Source organism: Pristiophorus japonicus, chromosome 2, assembly GCF_044704955.1.
Source record: "Pristiophorus japonicus isolate sPriJap1 chromosome 2, sPriJap1.hap1, whole genome shotgun sequence".
NCBI lineage: Eukaryota > Metazoa > Chordata > Chondrichthyes > Pristiophoridae > Pristiophorus > Pristiophorus japonicus.
Genome location: NC_091978.1, coordinates 223,717,892 through 223,741,005, shown reverse-complemented (window position 1 = coordinate 223,741,005; position 23,114 = coordinate 223,717,892). Strand labels below are relative to the sequence as shown.

General features: G+C 43.6%; 1 protein-coding gene across 1 annotated transcript in view; it reads left to right on the top strand.

Moving 5' to 3' along the window:
* The window catches only part of LOC139244148 (stearoyl-CoA desaturase 5-like), a 132,223-nt gene that overhangs the window by 4,681 nt on the left and 104,428 nt on the right, over positions 1–23,114 (top strand). The window contains exon 2 of the mRNA XM_070871003.1: positions 6,162–6,292. Coding sequence (XP_070727104.1) covers positions 6,162–6,292 — 131 coding nt within the window. The remainder of the gene's footprint in view (positions 1–6,161; positions 6,293–23,114) is intronic.

Below are 23,114 nucleotides of genomic sequence, written 5' to 3'. Positions count from 1 at the left end.
CATGTCTTTCCAAATGAGGATTTATCCTGTCCCTCAGGATTTTTCCAATTTTCCTACAATTGAGGTTAGGCTGACTGGCCTGTAATTACTCAGTCTATCCCTTTCTCCCCTTTTAAACAAAGATACAACATTAGCAGTGTTCCAGTCCTCTGGCACCACCTGTAGCCAGAGAGGACTGGAAAATGATAGAGCTATTTCCTGTTTTGCTTCTCATAACAGCCTGGGATGCATTTCATCCGGGCCTGGGGATTTATCCACTTTCAAAGCTGCTAAGCCCCTTAATACTTTCTCTTTCACTATGTTTATCTCACCTAATATTTCACACTCTTCCTCCCTCATTATAAAGTCTGCATTGCCCCTCACTTGTGAAAACAGTTGCAAAGTATTCTGCCTTTATGGTCTCTAATAGGCCCTCTCTTTCTCCAGTTATCCTCTTACTCTTAATGTATTTATAAAACATCTTTTGGTTTTCCCTGATTTTACTTGCCAACATTCTTTCCTACTCTCTCTTTGCTTTCCTGATATCTTTTTTAATTTCACCCTTGCACTTCTTATACTCCTCTAGAGTCTCTGCAGTATTGAATTCTCGGTATCTGTCATAAGCTTCCTTTTTTTCTTTATCTTACCCTGTATGTCCCTTGACATCCAGGGGGCTCTAGATTTGTTAGCCCACCCTTTTTTTTTGGAAACATACTTGCTCTGTACCCTTAGCATCTCCTCCTTGAATGCCTCCCACTGCTCTGACACTGATTTAACATTAAGTAGTCATTTCCAGTCCACTTTGGCCAAATCCCATCTCAGCTCAGCAAAATTGGCTTTACCCCAATTGAGAACTTTCATTCCTGGTCCACATTTGTCCTTTTCCATAACTACCTTAAATCTAACTGAATTATGATCACTAGCACCAAAATGCTCTCCCACTGATACCCCTTCCATCTGGCCCTCTTCATTCCCCAAAACCGATTCCGAACCCCCTCCCATGGTGGGCTTGTTACATACTGGCTAAGGAAGTTCTCCTGAATGCATTTTAGGAATTCTGCACCTCTGTACCAGTCACACTGCTTTTTTCCCAGTTAATATTGGGGTAGTTGAAATCCCCCACTATTGCAGCTCGAAAGTTTTTGCACTTCACAGCAATTTGTCCACATATTTCTTCTTCTATCTCCCTCTGACTGTTTGGGGGTCTATAGTACACTCCCCTTTTTTGTTCTTCAATTCAGACCATATGTCCTCGCTTGATGACCCCTCTAGCATATATCAACTCTTCTCACAGCTGGAATTGTTTCTTTAATACTGCGACTCTCCCTCCTTTTTTACTCCCCTCTCTATCCCGTCTGAAAATCCTGTAACCAGGAATGTTGAGCTGCCATACCTGTCCTTTCAGCCATGTCTCAGTAATGGCTTTAATATTGTACTGCCAAGTGTTCTATGCTCTGAGCTCTGAGATCTGTGCTCTGAGCTCATCTGCCTTATTCACTATACTTGCATTGAAGTATATAGCATTTAGTGGTGCCAAACTCGCTTGGAGTCTATTTTCCAGCCCTTGTTTCCTCAGTCTTCCAAATTCACTTTCTACTTTTCTGATGCCCAATTCCAGCTTTGCTTCTCTCCCCACTGAAACTATTCTTCAGTTCCCATCCCCCTGCCATGCTAGTTTAAACCCTCCCCAAAAGCACTAGCAAACTCTGCTGCGAGGATACTGGTCCCGGCTCTGTTGAGGTGCAACCCATCTGACTTGTACAGGTCCCACCTCCCCTAGAAACGGTCCCAATGCCTCATGAATCTAAAGCCCTCCCGCCTGCACCATCGCTTCAGCCAAGCATTCATCTTCTCTATCCTCCTATTTCTGTACTCACTAGCACATGGCACCGGCAGTAACCCGGAGATTACTACCTTTTGAGGTCCTGTTTTTTTATTCTCTCTCCTAGCTCCCTAAACTCTGCCTGCAGGACCTCATCCCTCTTTCTACCTGTGTCATTGGTACTGATATGGACCATGACCTCTGGCTGTTTACCCTCATCCCCCAGAATGTCTTGCAGCCACTTGGTGGCATCCTTGACCCTGGCACTAGGGAGGCAACATGAAGTCACGTCTGTGGCCGCAGAAATGCCTGCTCCCATGACTATCGAATCCCCTACCACTATTGCTCTTCCATTCTTCTTCCTCCCCCCCCTGTGCAGCTGAGCCACCCGTGGTGCCGTAGACTTGGCTCTGGCTGCACTCCCCAGAAGCACCCACCAGTACTCAGAAATTATACACAAAGTTTCTGTTTTCTCTTGTGTGGGACATGTACCTAGATATATCTAATTTGCAAACTTAAGTGTGATCATTTAGTCATTTGCACACAGGAAGAATGTTGCACAGACGGCGAATCAGGGTAAATGGCAGTTTGTCTTAGTTTTGCAATTATTATTTATTTGGGTGGATCAACCACAGTGGGTATGTGGACTCCTGTTCATAAAACTGCATTGCATGGGCAACATGACTAGCCCAGCATTGGTACATGCAGGCATTTACAATCTACATTCATAAGTGGGGGCAAAAATAGTCTTGTTTGTACACAAATTACAAAACCCCTCAATTGTAATGATGGCAGTTCTACGGATTTGAACAGTATAGTGAAGTCATTTCTCGTGAAACTTTGATTATATTGAAAGAATTCCAACTCATTATTTACCAAGTACTTCAGTAGAGTGATGGTCCGGTTATGAAAATATAGGTGAAATCTGGGTGCTCGTCTTCCATTGTTTAGCCCAAAACAAGCAGTGTGTAACCAATCAATGGAACCACCATCTTTAGTCATAAATCATTCTCCCTGAGTAATTTTCTTCATTACATTTTTTAATTAACAGTGTACATTGAAGTTCAGCTACAGAATCTTAGGATTACCAATTTTCTTTTCAACGCAGAATGCTTCAAATAAGACTGACAAAGTATAGGCTTGCTTTAAACAGGACATTCTCTGAATCAGTGCATAGGACGGAACAAATTAAATCTGAGCAGAATGCCCGAAGTAACTGAACATTAACTTGTTGTAAAGTGTCAGTAGGTGATGCTCAAATCAGCCAGCCCTGATAATGGAAAGCTACTGACATACCCGTAATTTCCTGGAAAATTTTGATGTAACTGCACTTTCCCGAGGAAATTTGCGCAGATAGATTTACGCTGGTCTTTACGTGATATTCCTCGATCATTTGCGCTGCTTCTGAGCTATGCCTGTTGAAACTCTGCCACTCATTTACATAACTGTACCCCCATGTGAGTGCCCTGCATTTACGCCAGTAATACACTGACGTAGATTTATGTCCAAAGATTTAGGGGGTGGACGGGGGTAAAATTGAACTTCAGTGGTAACGTGAAACAACTCGTAGCGATTTGGCAGCTCGCTTTACACTTCACCAATTTTCTTTTTCATTGAAGTCAATAGAAAAGAAAATCAAGCATGTGTGAAACAGGCTCCCACTTTGCTATCGCCTGTTTTGTGCCAATGCCCGAGACTAATTTCACCCAATCATCAGCTAATGAGGTACCTTCAGCCATTTGAAGGGGTACTTCATCAACAAGTTCTGCATCCCAGTAATGGTTCCCAGTATTTTCAAAACTGTCCTCTGTTATCTCACTGGATCTTTTAAAAGATAAGTATTTCGGATGATTTCTTCCCAACATCTCATAAGTTTCAAAGTTTATATTATTAGGGTGTTCTAAAGCATCCAAACACACTGATTTGTGAAATTGAGTTCAATGTCATGGAGGGGAAAGGAGATGCCAATGTTGGACATCTAAAATAAGGACATAAGAAATATTAACAGGATTAGGTCATTTGGCCCCTTGAGCCTGCTCCGTCATTCAATAAGATCATCGCTGATCTGATCTTGGCCTCAGCTCCACTTCCCTGCCCACTCCCCATAACCATTAACTCCCCTATAGTTCAAAAATCTGTCTATCTCCACCTTAAATATATTCAATGATGCAGCCTCCACAGCTCTCTGGGGTAGAGAATTCCAAAGATTCACGACTCTCTGAGAGAAGAAATTCCTCCTCATCTCCGGTTTAAATGGGCGACCCTTTATTCTGAAACTGTGCCCCCTAGTTCTAGATTCCCCCACAAGGGAAAACATCCTATCTGCATCTACCCTGTCAAGCCTCCTCAGAATCTTATATGTTTCAATAAGATCGCCTCTCATTCTTCTAAACTCCAACGAGCATAGGCCCAACCTGCTGACCCTTTCTTCATAAGACAATCCCTTCATCTCTGGAATCAACCTGGTGAACCTTTTCTGAACTGCCTCCAATGCAAGTATATCCCTCCTTAAATAAGGAGACCAAAACTGTATGCAGCATTCTTGCTATTGAGGGAGTGCAGCGAAGGTTCACCAGACTGATTCCCGGGATGGCAGGACTGACATATGAGAAGAGACTGGATCGATGGGCCTGTATTCACTGGAATTTAGAAGAATGAGAGGGGATCTTATAGAAACATATAAAATTTTGATGGGATCGGACAGGTTAGAGGCAGGAAGATACTGGGGAAGTCCAGAACCAGGGGTCACAGTCTAAGGATAAGGGGTGAGCCATTTAGGACCGAGATGAGGAGAAACTGCTTCACTCAGAGAGTTGTGAACCTGTGGAATTCTCTACCGCAGAGAGTTGTTGATGCCAGTTCGTTAGATATATTCAAGAGGGAGTTAGATATGGCCCTTACGGCTAAAGGGATCAAGGGGTATGGAGAGAAAGCAGGATTGGAGTACTGAGGTGAATGATCAGCCATGATCTTATTGAATGGTGGTGCAGGCACAAAGGGCCGAATGGCCTACACCTGCACCTATTTTCTATGTTTCTATGTTTCTAGGTGTGGTCTCACCAAAACCCTGTACAGTTGAAGCAAGACTTCCCTACTTTTATATTCCATCCCCCTTGCAATAAAGGCTAACATTCCATTTGCCTTACTAATTACTTGCTGTATCTGCATGCTAATGTTTTGTGGTTCATGTACAAAGACCCCATGATCTCCCTGTACTGCAGCATTTTGTAATCTCTCTCCATTTAAGTAATAATTTGCTTTTTTATTCTTCCTATCTAAGTGGATAACCTCACATTTTCCCACATAATACTCCATCTGCCAAATTTTTGCCCACTCACTTAACCTATCTACATCCCTTTGCAGATTCTTTGTGTCCTTCTCACAACTTGCTTTCCCACCTATCTGTGTATCATCAGCAAATTTGGTTACAGTACACTCGGTCCCTTCATCCAAGTCATTAATATAGATTGTAAATAGTTGAGGCCCCAGCACTGATCCCTATGGTGCCCCACTAGTTATAGTTTGCCAACCTGAGAATGACCCATTTATCCCGACTCTGTTTTCTGTTAGTTAGCCAATCCTCTATCCATGCTAATATATTACCCCCAACCCTGCGAGCTCTTATCTTGTGCAGTAACCTTTTACGTGACACCTGATCGAATGCCTTCTGGAAATCCAAGTACACTACATCTACCCTGCTCATTAAATCCTCAAAGAACTCTAGCAAATTTTTCAAACACAATTTCGTTTCATAAAACCAGGCTGACTCTGTTTGACTATATTATGATTTTCTAAATGTCCTGCTACTACTTCCTTAATAATGGACTCCAGCATTTTCCCAATGACGGATGTTACGCTAACTGGTAAAAACAGAAAATGCTGAAAGTACATAGCAGGTGAGGCAGCATCTGTAATGACAAAAGACAGGTTAATGTTTCAGGTGTCGACCTTTTGACAGAACACCTAAAATATTAATCTCTTTTTCTTTGCAGATGCTAACTGACATGCTGTGTATTTCTAATGTTTTTTTTTACTTTGGTGACCTAAAGTCTGTATATTTTGTCCAGATTTTTCCCATATTTGCAATATAGCTCTGACCCTACCACCATCTCAATAACTTTCTTTACTCACGTGTCAATTATCTCTCAGGGCCAAGAATGCTTCTGTTTGATTAACACAGTATGCTGGTGCAGAGGCTACGAGGGAGCAATTACTTTGTTAAAAGTGCCAAATGACTGTGAAGGGATAGAAATCACTCCCATCACTGGCCTTATTTTACTGGAAATCCCGACAACATAGACAGCAATGCAGGAAGTGATGTGCCATGATACTAATCTTAGGCTATTGTGTATTTCCACAGCTTACCTTTGTTTCATAGTAACAGCTCTCGGAGTGACAGCTGGTGCGCACCGTTTATGGAGCCACCGATCTTACAAGGCAAAACTGCCTCTGCGGATGTTCCTGGCCGCTGCCAATTCCATGGCTTTTCAGGTGAATTTTATAACTTTCGCATATGTGTTGAAACTAGCGCTTCTGTCATATTCAGTGATTTGCATATTTATTGCGCTGAAATTAATTTGAGGTTGCCAGCAATAGAAATCAAGCTTTATAAAATAGAGTTTTTTTCCATTTAATGTAATGTGAGTGAAATATACTTTACATTTCACTGAGTTTGTTTTGCATAAAGTTACATAGAATTTTCGGCACAGATACAGGCCATTCGGCCCAACTGGACTGTGCCGGTCTTTATGCTCCGCACGAGCCTCCTTCCACCATACTTCAGCTAATCCTTTGTATTTTTAGTGGATATATACAAGTTCGAATAGGGTTCAATATGTGAGCTGCAGGCTGTCCGTTGTATGCAACTAAAAGATAACCTTTAACCTATACAGGATATGAGGCTGGATGCTGCAAGCTGTGAATCTGATATATATCAACATTTTACCCGCATTTCTGGTTAAGATATATAGAGGATATATAACAAAGAGCCATGGGATCCAGGTTATATCCCACAAAAGACCAGATTTAATAGCCAATGAGTCACAATTAATGCTGAGAGTAGGATATAAGTTGTAAAGCATGGCTGTTCATTACAGTCTTTGTTTATAGCACACTTTAGCTGAAGAATTGAAATGATAAAACTTAGAGGCAGAAGTGCTAATTGTCACATGAACTGTGTTGCTGAGTGGATTGCAGACTGTTTTCAGAGGCATCATGGACAACTGCTTGTTCTCGACTGGGAAGTCAGCGCCATGATATGTGAATATTTTGTACCTATGGCTTGAACACCATGTGAGATATAATCAAAAAGATTGCTCTGAGGTAGAGTTAAGTGTGAAATTCCGATTTAGGGGATTATCAGGAGATTGAGAATATAGACCTATTTTTTAACCATTATGTCACTCAGTAGGTTTGCTCACAAATGGAATGTACTGCCTTGGATTTTAACCTCTCGGGACTTCTGTTCTGAAGAAACCAAGCTCATTACTTTCGAAGTTGTGACACATAGCCATTTGCTTTACATAGTTTATACAACCAAGTTCTCTGGATAGTAGTTCATCCAGAATTTTTCTGTTGCTGAGATTTCTTCACACAGAAACTGGTCTGAAAACGGAAAGAAGACAGAGGCCTAGCAGTTTGATCATGTCGTCTAAGGGTCCAATATGGTGGTGGCATTCATGCAACTATTCAACGCTGGAAGTGTGCTGCCCGCCATATTGGATCAGGCTCCTCCATAGGCGTCCAGGGTTTGTGCCGAAAGTATAAAAATAACTGACTAAAATACTAAAGTAAGGGTTTCACGTTTCTTGTACGATCCTTTTGTGAAATTGATTTTGTCTCAGTGCCTGACTCGCTACGTAATCAACTCGCTGAGCGATTCCTGCCACTAACAGGCAGCAGTAGCGCTATTTAAAGAGCTCCTCCACTCCATACAGGTTAGTTGCTGATTTGTTCTTTTAGGTTGCTGATTATCTTCTGGGCTTTTCTTTTAATATTTTTCTGTCTTCTACAATGAATTCTGACTTATGCTAACCAGTGTTTGCTGGTGCTAGACTGCTTTTGTTTGCCTTCGAAACAGTTTTACTGCATCCATGGGTGGTCTTATAGGTCTGCCTTTGGGAGAGAGCAGCTGGGCGAAGATAGCACTGAGCAGGAAGCTGTACCCACAACAGGTCTTCAGGGAGCACTTCTCTGACCTGAACTTAGCTGAGGAGCAATGTGCCAGGCATCTTCACTTTATAAACGAGGCTATCACCGAGCTATGCCATCTGCTGCAGTCACAACCTGAACCTCAAACCAGGGCATGGAAAACATTTCCTTATTGCTTGGGGTCATTCCAGGCTGCAGCAGGTGACATCAGCAGCATCTCCCAGTTTGCTGTTCACGGCTGTATCAGGGAGGTGACTGAGGCTCTCTATGCCAGGAGGAATAACTACATTACTTTCCTAATGGACACAGCAAATCATGTTGAGAGAGCATTAGACTTCGACTGCATTGCAGGGTTCCCAGGATGCAGTGTGCCATAGATTGCACCCACATTGCCTTGCCTGCTCTCCATCACCAGCCTGACGTCTTTCTGTATAGAAAGGGATTTCAATTATTCAGTGTCCAACTTGTTTCTGGCCACAGGCAGCACATCATGACCTCTTTCCACTGGCAACGTAGGTGTTGGCTGGAGGGCTTTCTGCCTGCTCTCTTTCCCCCTGCCCCCTCCCCCCCTCCCAGGGTAACAGGACTTCCCTCCTCCTGTCCACTGCCTGGACCAGGGCCTCCAATGGGACATCGGAGAACCTGAGGGAACAAGGTGTGGGTCTTGCAACCATTTTTTCTACAGAGGCTTTTCTTGCTGCCTGCACCTCCCCTGGGACCACGTGAACAAGCACACGCAGCATGTACCTGCCCTGTGCAGCCATTTTTGGGCAGAATATAATTTCTACACCCGAGTGTCACTGTCCAATTGGCAGTAATTTGCAGTGTTACAGATACAGCATACAGTCCTCCATAACACAGCTACACACTGGGCAAAGCCTCCCGCTTCCTATAGAGCATTAAACAGCTCAGAAAGTGACTCACTGTATGTGAAGTCCTGGCTCCTTCGTGGATCTACATATTAAAGTTAATACAATATCATGACTGCACTGATAGGCAGTAGGATAGGCAAAGGCACACACAGGACAGTCACTAAAGGAATGCGTAAGGGTGATTTATTGATTTATTGATGTCATATTGAATGGATAGATGTATAAAGTTGGATTGGAAAGTTTGCTTTGTGGTGGCTTTTATTTCAGCATCGTGGCCAAGAGGACGCTGTGATGGTCAGTAACAGAGGGAAGGTAAGGTGTGGGACTAATATTGAAAGTGGAATTAGGGTTGTGGCCACTGGGACCGCAGGCAAATGATTCCATCCAGGATATTCCGGCCAGAAAGGAGGCTGTCTGGGTTGCATCCTTCCTTCTGCTTCCTCCTCTTCTGATTCTTCCTCTTCCCTCTGTGAGCAGATGCTGTATATCTGAAATTACAGCATAAAGTGCTGGAAATACTCAATTGGTCAGGCAGCATCTCAACCTGAGACGTGACCTCTGTTACTCTCCTCATGGATGTTGCGTGACCTGCTGAGCATTTGCAACATTTTCTACCTTCTCGGAGGCTTTCCTTTACTATCCGAGCCCTTGCAAGTGTCCAGCAGCACTCCCTACACACTTTAAAAAAAACCTAACATCTATTGCACCAAGCCACTACTTCAATAAAATAAAAAAAACCCAGTCCAAAAGTTTAAATGCAAACTATCTGAAAGATGTGTGTGTCCCTTAAAGAGAAGCACCTCTGTCAGTCTGATTGAATGCTAGGTTTACCTGGCATGGTTAGGACCCTGCACTTTGCTCAAAGTTCACAGTGATGACATTAAGTTGGCGTTGCACGCTGACTGATGTAACCACTCCGCCATTTTTTTAAAGACTGGCAATGCTACCGGGACGTTAAAAATTGAGGACGCTGTGGAACCCACCATTAGCTGACGGATTGACTTAATGCCGTGCTAATGGGTGCCGCTACAGTAGGGAAATTCTCCCCCTTGGGCTCTTCAGTTCAGAAAGGAAGTGATGTTACAGAGATACACAAAATAGTCAAGAGTATCGAAAAAGTTAATCCAGAACCTTAAATTAAATTGTGATGCTAGAACTAGGGAGAATTCAATTTCAAACCAATAAAATATCATTTTAGGACTGAAATCAGGAAATTCTTCTCTATACAAAGAGCAATCAACACATGGATTAAACTTCCATATCGAATAATATAGGCAAAATCCCTGGAATCATTTAAGAATCAATTGGATGCTGCAATGATGATGTTGGGAATCTCTCTGGATGGAGGGATGAATGACGATGGGTTGACTGGCCTTCTTCATCTGTAATAATCTTATGATCTTGCAATGCTTTTAGCTTGGCTATCTGCTTGGTTGGTTTGTATTGTACGAAGCTGACTTGAAATGTCCCTGTAGGGACCTGATATTGGGTTGATCCAATTTGAATGTATTTTCGTTTGGATGTCTTGCTGCTCTGTAAACTAGTTGCTGACAGATCTTGTGCTCTGGGATGATGCAGGCATGCATGGGTGATTGCACTTTTGGATTTTCCAGCTGGCCATCTTGTGTTGTGTTTTGTTTTATAGAGATAATAGAGATTTTCCACAGGGGAATGATTGGCAAAAATCATGGAAAATCGACAGGAGAACCTCCTTGGAAATTCCATGCAAAAATGTTTTAATTTTTGAAACCTAAGACTTTTGTACAGTGGCAACCCCATCTTCTGTCTCTGATGTACCTTGCACTTACATTATAAGTGCAAGTTTACATTGTAACACACATCACTTTTAGCTCTCCTGTAAATAGAGAAGCAGCTGGGGATTATCTTCCAACTCGAAAATGGAATGGCATTTTGGTCACTTTGTGAGGAAAAAAATCCATCTCGCATTTCTTCACTAAACTGTCTTAAACAGTGGCATTTAACATCCCGTGAGTGGAAAGTTACAACATCTTGTTAGCAATCATTTGCATTATTCCGTCTCACTTCCATATTAACTGAATGAGCTGTGCAGATGGCTTTTTTCCCCTGTAAACATTGGGAAATAGTGTTGAAAAATTGTATACGATGGAAACCAAAATTTTCCTCAGTGTCATTAAGAGTTCTTGTCAAACATTTTAAGAAATTAAAACATTAATTTTTAGATACCATAAAAGAAACTAATACCATACAGGGCTTTTTGATGTAGCTGGCAAACAATTACTTTAAAAAGTGAACAAAGTCGTGAAAGCAACACATACAAAACAAAACAAAAATGATTGAAAAAAATAACTTGGGCACCAGTTTGCCTCAGGAGCAAACTATGAGCAGAGGTTGAAGCAAGGAAGTCATAAAAAAAGTTCTTAGGATGTGGGTGACACTGGCAAGGCCAGCATTTATTTCCCATCCTTAGTTGCCCTGAGATTGGATTGATGTGTCTTCTCCTTAAACTGTGGCAGTCCTTGTGGTTATGGTGCTTTCACAATGACGTTGGGCAGGGAACTCCAGGAATCTTTCTCCAGCAACAATAAAGGAACAGTGATGTATATCCAAACCAGGATGGTGTGGGACTTAGAGGGGAAATAGGAGGTAAATGGTGTTCCTACAACACTGCTGTTCTTGTTCATCTTGGTGTTAGAGGTCCTATGCTGTTGAAGTAACCTTGCTGAGTTGCTGCAATGCATCCCATAGATTGTATATACCGCAGCTACAGTGGTAGATTGGATGGATATTGATTTCAGTGGCAGGGGCAATAATCAAGCTCTGTCCTGGATGATATTGAGCTTCTTGAGTATTGTTGCAGCTGCACCCATCCAGGTAAGTATTCTATTGCACTCTTGACTTGCGCTTGTAGACTGTGGAGAGGCTTTGAAGCGTCACGAGGTGTACCACTTATCGCAGAGGACCAGTCAATGTCCTGTTCTTGTCTGGTCAAATTCAGTGTTTACTCCCAGAATGTTGATGGTGGGGACTCGGCGATGGTGCTGGCATTGAATGTCAAGGGGAGGAGTCAAAGCTTTCTTTTGTTGGAGATGATTATACTTGGCACTTGTGTGACATGAATGTAAATGCAACTTGTCAGCCAAACTCTGAATGTTGTCCAGGTCCTGTTGTAGGCTGGCATGAGCTGCTTCATGATCAGAGGAATAGTGAATGAAGCGAAACATTGTGGAATCGTTAGTGACTAGCCCCACTCCTGACCTTAGGATGGAGAGTAGGTCATTAACGAAGATGGTTGGGCCGAGGACGCTTCTTCAAGGAATTCCTGCAGTGATATTCTGGGGATGTTTTCTGGATCAGGGACCTGACACCACATCTGTCTTCACTGATTCTGGTGAGTGGTACATTTTTTTATCAATTCATATTCTGTTACATTATATCGAACAATATTTATATCATTTCACATTGTGCAATATCTATTACACTATGTGAGACTTTTAGCACATACTGATTAATTTCCCACAGAGTTGCACACTGAAAATTAAGACCCTGTAACCTTGGTGAAGTTTGATTAGAGCATGGGATATAATTTCACCATTTTGAATTCATGTATTCTGTCCTTACTTTTATATAAACACTTGATCTTATGTTGTTACAGTATTATTTATAGTTAAATAGCAAAACATACGGCAATTTGAGAAGTTCACTGGAACATAGGAGTTTCTGTGCAGTACAGGCTGAGGAACTGGGAGATGCAAAACTGAGGTGCTGCAGCAGCACTGCTAGTGGCAGAGTGTAACAGTGTAACACGTTTACATAGGCAGTTTCTATTAAAAATGTCAACATAGAAATTTATAATGGAAAAGTTCACAACATGAGGTAAGGTTTTATAGACAAGAAGTGTACATAAACATAAGATTTTTAATATATGATAAATATCTATTTTATTGGTTCAATGATTACTTAATTTTTTCATAATTTCAAACTGGTCATGTTTGGTATTCAAAATTGTTTCACGGTTCTATTGTATTTTACCTTGAGCTTATGCAAAGTCTAACATGAATTAAGCAGAATTTCTTTTCATATTTCCACAGATGATTCTTCCACTTTGTGGTCAATGCAACAGGACGCCATTATTGCCTTGCATGTTGCAGAATGTTTTCAGTATTATGGGTGGACAGTTATGTTGTTTCTCATGATGTGCTGCACAGACATGTGCAAAGACAGCAGCCGTCGTGCCTTCAGGTCCCATGTGTCGCTATTCAGACCTCCGTAGTCAACTGAAGGCCACCTTAAGGGGAATATAAGGGCATCGCTATGCATTAAGTGCCACTCTAATGAAATCCCCTCTGAAGATTTCTCCAAAAACTCCACAGAGTTTTTTGTCTGCAAACAGTAGGATAATATAAATTGGTTTTCAAGAAAAATGCACAGTTCTATCTGTGTTAGTTGCTTTCATTTGTCATAGTTTTGTTGCATAGTTATAGGTTTGCAACTTTTGGTATAACACTGATTTGTACAGTAGTGGAGATTTAATGTTGGCATGAATCCAATGAGTGAATTTTCAGGACCCCTGCCTGGTTGAAACAGGGCTGTAGTATCGTGAATATCATGACCTACCGCCCCATTGTTGCTGTTGCTGCGACAATGTTAATGCGGGCCTACTGCTGGGTGGACTGTGCAGCCCCGAGTCAATTGATTAATACTGCAAGAGAGACAAGCTTGGAGCTGTTGTCTCTGTGCTAGGAATTAAAAGTCTAGATTACAGCATCTTTACTTATAGATTTTATTAGAGGGAATGATACTCACAGATAACACATACGATGATTTGAAGACTGTTTGAGACTGCAAGTTACAGTTGCTGAGCTTATTCTCAGGGTGACTAGCTCCTGAGTTGTCTTCTGTGAGAATGGTCTCGCTTTTATTCTCAGCTAAAAGCCCATTACATCATGGGCTGGATCGTGCTGGAGTGGGACATCGCATGGTGTACGCCGTTAGTTAGACTTTTTGCCGTAATCTTCCGCTCTCAAAATGTTTGCGCTGTAATTTGCTGGAAGTGTGAGTTGATGATGGTGTGGCGAGGGAAAAGGGGACCTTGGTGAACAGCGGGACCAACAGTGTATCCCCTTAACCAGTGAGATTTATGGATTGTAAAAGGAATAGCGGAATAACCAAGAAGGAAGGTAAATTAGAGTCAAATCAGGTACAGAAAGAAAAATAATGACAGGGCAAGAAAGATCGTATTAAGAGAGTCAGAAAAAAGATAGAAAGGCAAAGTAAGAAAAAAAAAATTAAAAATTTGACATTTTTAAAATCTCTGACAATTTACTACATGCAGGAATAAGATTCAACAGTTTAAATTGTTCCCTTTCTGTGGCAGAGAGGTTGATTGGCATTGGCACTGCATTAACAATTATCATGTCGTTAAAAAGGTACTTGCTGTTCAGTTCCAACCCTAACTTTCTGCAGCAAGTTTAATGGGCAATTTTGCAAATCCAGCAAGTTCTTAAAAATAACGGGGAATCCAAGGGCGAGATGCCGTTTGCACGAAGCAAATGGCGGAGCAGAATAAATCGACCAGCTAGTTGTAGAGATTTGCAACTCATGCAATATATCTTAATCTCCAGAATTTGCTGCCCGATTAATAACAGTGTCTTTCATTAATACATGGTTATTTTTCCAGCAAGTTTTAGCCCCGTATCTCCTCCATGACCTTCACAATTGGTTTACACTAACTTGCATCAGCTCAGCATTCGAGAGAGTGGGTCTCATAACAACTGTTGTCCTTTTGTGTACAGAAAAGGTAAACATATAGTTATCAACCAGATAGATGTATCTATTAAAAGGTTAGAACTACACAAGGTTACGTTGTATGATGATAGTCAATATAGTCTAGTAAAAGGGCCTTGGTGATTTGAGCTGTCCTTTGATATTCTACAGTTATGGGCCTAGAAATTCAATTAAGCCCGAAAACGGGCGGTGCCACTGTGGGTTAAGGTTAACGGCCACCCGTAAAAAGAGCACAGGCAGCACCGTTATTTTGGTGCTGGCTGCTGATGGAAATGAGCGCAGTGCAGAACCTCCCGTGCAACATGCTCTTTCAGGCAGTGAGATCAGTTGGAGGCCGATGATCAGGTCTAATCCAATTCTGCTGCATTATCAGGAAATTGCGATTTATTAAAGTGAAGTGCAATGTTTCTGGTTACATTTGTGGTGTTTTGTAGGTTGACAGAGAGGGTACGCAAAATAAATGAAAACCTAAAAATACACTAATCTGTCATTTTAAAGAATGCAACCAATATTTCCAATTCTACTCTCTAGAATAGAAATAAAAGCAACCTATTCTTTTAATACACACATAGCTTTGTTATTACAGAGGCTCTCCCTGTAAGTCTTTCTAGGAGTATATGGGGCCGAAATTGTCCCTTTCCTTAAGGCCTCTTAGCGGAAATCGGAAGCCACGCTACGGAGTGCAAGGCCACCGACTTTTTGTGTAATGGCTGCCATTATCAAAATTCCGCTGCCGGTCTGTACCGCAGATCTACCCCCCCCCCGACGGCGAAATTCCGCCGTGAAAATCTTGCCAAAACAAGCTTTTTCGTGGTGGTCCAGTGAGGCTGAGGCCTTCTGCAATGGCAGTGCGACTCCCCTTAAAGGGGAGGACCTACTGCTGCTGCAGCTATGTTTTTTTTTCCGGTCGACTGCTATGTCAGCCCGACAATTATGCCCCCCGGGTTCGGCCGAAACCCTCCCTGGTGGCACAGTGACCTGAAGTTTAACGATCACTAAGTGAAGGGGCGAGCAATGGTGACGCGGCGCCATGATGATGTCATTGTGCTGGCCACTCCGCACCCCCCTCCAACTTCCGCCCCCCCTTGTGTTGTCACCGCCGCATATCCACCCCTACTAAGACGACTTCCGGATCCGAGTGGAAAAAAAACAATGAGCGGAATTTCGCTCAAGAGGCAACCTCAACCACTGCGGCAGTAAAAACACTCAAAACGGGTTGTGTGCGCCTTGTTTCGGGCGGGGGACAATTTCGGCCCCTATAGCTCTAGAAATTACCTGGATAAGCATTTTGAAAGCGCAATGGTGTACTGGAATTGGGAGATTTGTTTGCAATACTGGATGTCAGTGTCGGCATGGGTGATGAATAGACCAAGGGATGTGAAAATTTAACTGGGTACTCTGAACATCTCAATATTGATACGAGTAAATGCAGATGTACAAATTCCTTCAGAAACCAGAAGAAGTTGTTAGATTTCCTTTAATTGAAAATGTAACAAGTTATCTCAGAGGAACAGGATGCATATTCAATATGAATGTTTGTAACAATAATATAAACATTTACAAAGCCCAAATATAATTTCATTTCCAGTTTACTGACACATCTGCAAGTGCTTATTAGTATGACTTGAAAATCTGGTGTACAAGTGTATGTCTTGCATTACACAACTGACTGACAGTAATGGATAGAGTACAAGTCCCCTAGACTATTTGTAACCTGATGCTGTTCTGTACCAGAACTCACTGACCTGCTCCGGTTGAGTGCTGGCATCTAAGGCATTCAATCCGCTGATGTGTTTCTGCAGCAGTGACCATGAGCCATCTTACTGGACTGGACATGCTCTGTATAGTTATTGAAGACTTTTCTCCGCTACTTTCTCCCAGGTCCACGCGCTGACAACGGCTGCATGCACAGGCGTGCTTTGGAGAGGGTGGTATAAGGAGCAGTAAAAGGAGCAGCTACATCCAAAATTGCTGAGCATGTGTCAGTTTGACGTTGCAAGCCAATTGACGCCATGCTCTTGATCATTAAAATATTTGAGGTGAACGCAGGCAACGGCAGCGCTGCCAGCCTGTCCAATATGGAGGCACCATGTTCTGCACCGGAAGTGGGCAGAAGCGAGGCTGCTGCCATTTCTTCTTCAAAACTGGTCTTAATGGCCGGCGCTAAAGGTTCCAATTTCTAGGCCGTAGTCTCTTTCAACAGATTCTTCAAAAACTGTCTTTTAACCACAATGTGGAGTCTTAAACATAAAAAATGTGTTCTTTAATTAAAAACCATTCCTGCTAGTGTGATTATCAGAGTCAGGAAGTAGGCCCATTTAAGATGAAGTACATAGGACCTCGATTGCCATTTTTGGTCTACACTAGAGCTTCTATGCTCTGACCAGTATCAGCTGCCTGAAGAAAATCCCAAAGGTAAATTCCTTTTTATTTTTGTGGGGCTTGAGGAGCTGTTGCTCCAACTCTCTCCATTCCTGACATCTGCAGGGGGAGCAGACATATGATAATTCAAATTAAATGAGTAAAATACATCGTGCAACATATTTTCTTCAGCCTTACCGTTAGTAATGCTGGACGCTTTGGGCGCTTATATGTTTAAAGGCCAATTTTGCAAAATAGTTAATGCAATCGATTGCATTGCCGGTCAGCAGAAGAAACCAACAGCATTCTTTAAAAAAACTTATAATCATGGTTCGGGGGTTGCTGCTGATCCTGTGGCAAAGTACGGTAATGAAATTCGATCTCTCCCTCTCCCTATCCCCGTCAGGTAGTTGCCCCATCATCATGCACCAAGAACAGCATGAGTGTTCACTCAAAATACTTAAAGTAGCCTGAATTTCAGAAGGGGTCAGGGACATTGGGCCCAAGTTTCCACATGATTCGCGCCTGATTTTTAGGAGCAACTGGTGGAGAACGGACTATTTTAGAAATCGCAATTCTCCACATTTTTTTTTCTGCAGTTCTAGTCAGGTAGAACAGTTCTAGTTTAGAACAGAATTTTTTCTTCAAAAGGGGGCGTGTCCGGCCACTGACGCCTGATTTGAAAGTTTGCACAGTGAAAATGTACTCCAAACTAAAGTAGAATGGCGCCAGTGAAGATTTTTGTAGAACTGAAAAAACCTGTTCTACACATTAAAAAATCAGGCGCAGGTTACAAATTAGGCGTCCAGAACGAGGTGGGGGGGAAGGGAACTCATTAAATTCGACAATAAATCCTTATTTATACTTCTACAAATATTATACAAATAAATCCAACCTGAATAAACATTTATAAGCCAAGAAAAGATTAAATAAACCATCTTCCTACCTGTGTGAAAGTGCTTCAGAGAATTCTGCAGCTGTTCGTGCTGCTGAGAGAGAGAGAGGGAGGGAGAGAGAGGGAAGGAGAGGAGAGAGAGGGAGGGAGAGGGGGGGAGAGGAGAGGGGGGGAGGGAGAGGAGAGGAGAGGAAGGGAGAGGGAGAGGGCGAGGGAGGGAGAGGGAGAGGGCGAGGGAGGGAGAGGAGAGGGGGGAGACGGGGGAGAGGAGAGGGGGGGAGGGGAGAGTGGGAGGGGAGAGGGGAGGGGGGGTCGGGTCAGTGGGGGGAGCGGGTGTCGGGTCGGGGGGGAGCGGGGGTCGGGTCGGGGGGGGAGCGGGTCTCGGTCGGGGCGGGGGGGAGCGGGTCTCGGGTCGGGACGGGGGGGGGGAGAGCGGGTGTCGGGGGGGGGGGGAGCGGGTCTCGGGTGTCGGGTCTCGGTCGGGGCGGGGGGGGAGCGGGTGTCTGGTCGAGGCGGGGGGGGGGGGGGAGAGCGGGTGACGGGGCAGGGGGGGGGGAGCGGGTGTCGGGGCGGGGGGGGGGTGAGGGAGCGGGTGTCGGGTCGGGTCTGGTCGGGCGGGGAGCAGGAGCTGGCCGTGGGAGGAGCCTCATTCAAGCAGCCCCAGTGAGGCCATTGGGCCAGGGCTAGGGGCTGCGTGCTTCAGGCCCCTCCCACACAGTTCGGCGCCTGGAGCTACTGCACATGCGTGCCGACTGTAGGCCGCATGTGCAGAGGTCCCGGCACTGTTTTCAGCGCCGGGACCTGGCTCCGTCCCCCTACAGCTCGTGCTGGCTGCCAGAGGACCTGTAAGTCGGTGGAGAATACCGAGGATTTTTTTAGGCGCGAAAAACGGGCGCCCAGCTCAGAGGGGCGCCCGTTTTTTTTCTTGTGGAAACTTGGACCCATTGTCAGTAAGTGGGCAGCAATTCCACTCCCACTGTCACCACAGAAACTCCAGGTCCCAGGATTATGTTTATGCTTTGGGGGAAAATTACATAGAGTTTTGATTTAAAGAAAGTAGGGCTTTATAATAATTGGCTGTATTTCATTCCATAAATCTATCTCCAGTTGCAGCATCTGTGCAAAAGAGAATAATTTTTTGACAGATACTTTCTACTGTTGATTGGTGTTTCTGGTCAATATTGCTGATAGTTGCTGTCCTATATTGTCGATAGTTATTGCTGTCCTATATTGATTGAATCTAGGCTGGTTTGCCAGTTAGATGGCAGCACTTGATGTGAGAAAGACAAAATAAAATTGGATTAAAAAGACTATCATATAATTAAAGACAATAAGCAGCAAGAGAAAATTGTCACAATAAAGCGTAGCGTGAAAAATATCGAATGAAAAATAAATGGCGAAAGAAACAAATGGAAACAATCATTTTGAAAAATATTAGGAAGAAAAAAATAACAAAAGAAAGAAAGGGAAAAATAGCTGCAAAATGACTGGATTTTGATGGATCCTCAAAATCTTTTGCATCTCTCACTTTTTAGTCTAGAAATGTTGCTGCGTTAAAAAGAGTATTTGAGAGAGACGTGTTAGACAATTGAGCACTTTTCAGGTATCTGTATAAGATATGTAATAGGCCTTAATTGTGTTTGGGAGCCACAGATTTTACATTTTTGGGCCCTTTTGTAACTAAATGAGATGTGAACGGAGTCCAGGATTGTGAGGGGCTAGTTATAGAAGATTGGACCTTTTTCCATGTGCGAGATATGAATGAACATCATGTTTGTCAGATACTCCGGCTATTTATTTGTGATTTTCTATTACAATCATTGTACTCACACACAACTTTTACAAAATGCTCATGCTAAATGAATTAACAATTAACAATTCAATCACTGTCAGCTTAATCATCCATAAATTCTCTCTCTACACGTTGTGATGAATTCTTCACAATTCTGCCTGAAGAGAGTGAGGCCTGACTTTGCCTTACTGCCCTGACTGGGATTTTCCTGTTCCTGTCCCTGTCAAATCTGATGCTGGTCACTTCTTTGCCCATCTGCCACAGGCTTGTTAAGTTTCTGAGATTTTTTTTAATGAGAACTGATGTCTAAGTATAAGTTGGAAAAAAAAATTCTGAATAGTTTGCATTTGGAGGATGAATTGCATTTCAGTGAATGTCATCTTGATATTTTGTCTTTTCTTAGGTATAGTTACAGTTATTGTGTCTTTCTACTGCTGTGAAATGGTTTTGCTGCTGTGACAGATCTGGTGAGTTGTTAGTCAAGCAGGGCTGCGTCATCGCGCCAACCCTCTTCTCGATCCTCCTCGCAGCAATGTTCCACTTCACACTCAACAAGCTCCCCGCTGGAGTGGAACTAAACTATAGAACCAGTGGGAACATGTTCAACCTTCATCACCTCCAGGCTAGATCCAAGACCGTCCCAACCTCTGTCGTCGAGCTACAGTATGCGGATGATACTTGCGTCTGCGCACATTCAGAGACTGAACTCCAAGTCATCGTCAACATCTTCACTGAGGCGTACGAAAGCATGGGCCTTACACTAAGCATCTGTAAGACAAAGGTTTTCCACCAACCTGATCCCGCCACAAAGTACTGCTCCCCCCAGTCATCAAGATCCACAGCGTGGCCCTGGACAACGTAGACCACTTTCCATACCTTGGGAGCCTATTATCAGCAAAGGCAGACATCGGCGACGAGGTTCAACACCGCCTCCAGTGCGCCAGCGCAGCCTTCGACCACCTGAGGAAGAGAGTGTTCGAAGATCAGGCCCTCAAATCTGGCACGAAGCTTATGGTCTACAGGGCTGTAGTGATACCCGCCCTCCTGTATGGCTCAGAGACGTAGACACCTCAAGTCGCTGGAGAAATACCACCAACGATGTCTCCGCAAGCTCCTGCAAATCCCCTGGGTGGACAGTCACACCTACGTTGGTGTTCTCGATCAGGCCAACATCCCCAGCATCAGAAGCACTGACCACACTCGACTAGCTCCACTGGGCGGGCTGCATTGTTCGCATGCCCGACACAAGGCTCCCAAAGCAAGCATTCTACTCTGAACTCCTATACAGCAAGCGAGACCCAGGTGGGCAGAGGAAACGTTTCAAGGACACCCTCAAAGCCTCCTTGATAAAGTGCAACAACCCAATCGACATCTGGGAGTCTCTGGCCAAAGGCCGCCCTAAGTGGAGGAAGAGCATCCGGGAGGGCGCTGAGCACCTCGCGTCTCATCGCCAAGCGCAGGCAGCGGAAGGAGCGTGCGGCAAACCAGACTCCCCACCCACCCTTTCTTTCAACCACTGTCTGCCCCACCTGTGACAGAGACTGTAATTCCCGCATTGGACTGTTCAGTCACCTAAGAACTCACTTTTTGGAGTGGAAGCAAGTCTTCCTCGATTTCGAGGGACTACCTGTGATGATGATGAAATTGTTGTTTTGCTGCTGTGACAGATCTGGTGAGTTGTTAGTCACTGGGCGTTGATGATGTGCAGTCTGGATAGTCTGGGAACCAGTGCAATGGAGATCTCAAGTGGTCGGAAGAAAGTTTGCAAATACCCAACTGAAATAAAGAAGTTTGTCAGTATTTTAAAAACTGGAAATGTACAACAGATCTGTCAGCATTTAAAAAAAAAAAGACAGGTTAACATATTTGGGTGTCATCATCATCATAGGCAGTCCCTTGGAATCGAGGAAGACTTGCTTCCACTCTTTACATGAGTTCTTCGGTGGCTGTACAGTCCAATATGAAAGCCACAGTCCCTGTCACAGGTGGAGCAGATAGTCGTTGAGGGAAAGGATGGGTGGGACAGGTTTGCCGCATGCTCTCGGCGACAAGACTTGAGGTGCTCAGCGCCCTCACGGATACACTTCCTTCACTTAGGACGGTCGTTGGCCAGGGACTCTCAAGTGTCAGTGGGGATGTTGCACTTTAACAGGGAGGCTTTGAGGGTGTCCTTGTATCGTTTCCGCTGCCCACCTTTGGCTCGTTTGCCATGAAGGAGTTCCGAGTAGAGCGCTTGCTTTGGGAGTCTTGTGTCTGGCATGCAAACTATGTGGCCTGCTCAGAGGAGCTGATTATGTGTGGTCAGTGCTTCAATGCTGGGGATGTTGGCCCAGTCGAGGACGCTAACGTTGGTGCGTCTGTCTCTGAGACTCTATGTGACTCACTATCTTTCTCATTCTCTACCATGATCCATCCACGAGCTCGTTCTGAGCTCTGTTATGTCTGCCAACCATCCTTTACTGCAGCTTTAGTCCATGATGAAGGGATCTTTTCCCTGACTGTATTCGCACTCATTTACACTGATTTAGGGATTTTTCTTCAAACGTTTTGCAGAATTACCCCAATCATGAATAGTGGGCCTCAATCCAATGAAGAGTTCAGGATAAACTTCTTTACCCAGGGAGTGTTTAGAAGGTGGAACTTGCCACTACATGAAATAGCTGAGGCGAATGGCATAGATACATTTAAAAGGAAGTTAGATAAGTACATGAGGGAGAAAGGAATAGAAGGATATGCTGTCAGGATAAAGTGAAGGAGAGTGAGAGGAGGCTCACGTGGAGCATTTGGGCCGAATGGCCTGTTTCTGTGCTGTAAATTGAATGTAATTTTATGTTTCACCTTTCTAACCCAGACTTATTTGCATTGAGACGCGCTCATTTCATGTTACAATTCTAATCAACATGGATACAAAATTGGCTAAGTGACACGAAACAGAGAATAGTGGTGAAGGGTTGTTTTTTGGACTGGAGGAAGGTACACAGTGGTGTTCCCCAGGGGTCTGTACTAGGACCACTGTTTTTCTTGATAAATATTAATGACTTGGATTTGGGAGTACGGGGCACAATTTCCAAATTTGCAGATGACACAAAACTTGGAAGTATAGTGAACAATGAGGTGATAGACATAGACAGGCTGCTGGAATGGGCGGATGAAATTTAACGCAGAAAAGTGCAAAGTGATATATTTTGGTAGGAAGAATGAGGAGAGGCAATATAAACTAAAGGGTACAATCCTAAATGGGGTGCATAAATAGAGAGACCTGGCGGTATATGTGCACAAATCATTGATGGTGGCAGGGTATATTGAGAAAGCGGTTTAAAAAAATATACATGATCCTGGGCTTCATAAATAGAGGCATAGAGTACAAAAGCCAGCAAGTTATAATGAACCTTTATAAAACACTGGTTTGGCCTCTACTGGAGTATTGTGTCCAATTCTGGGCACCGCACTTTAGGAAGGACGTGAAGGCCTTGGACA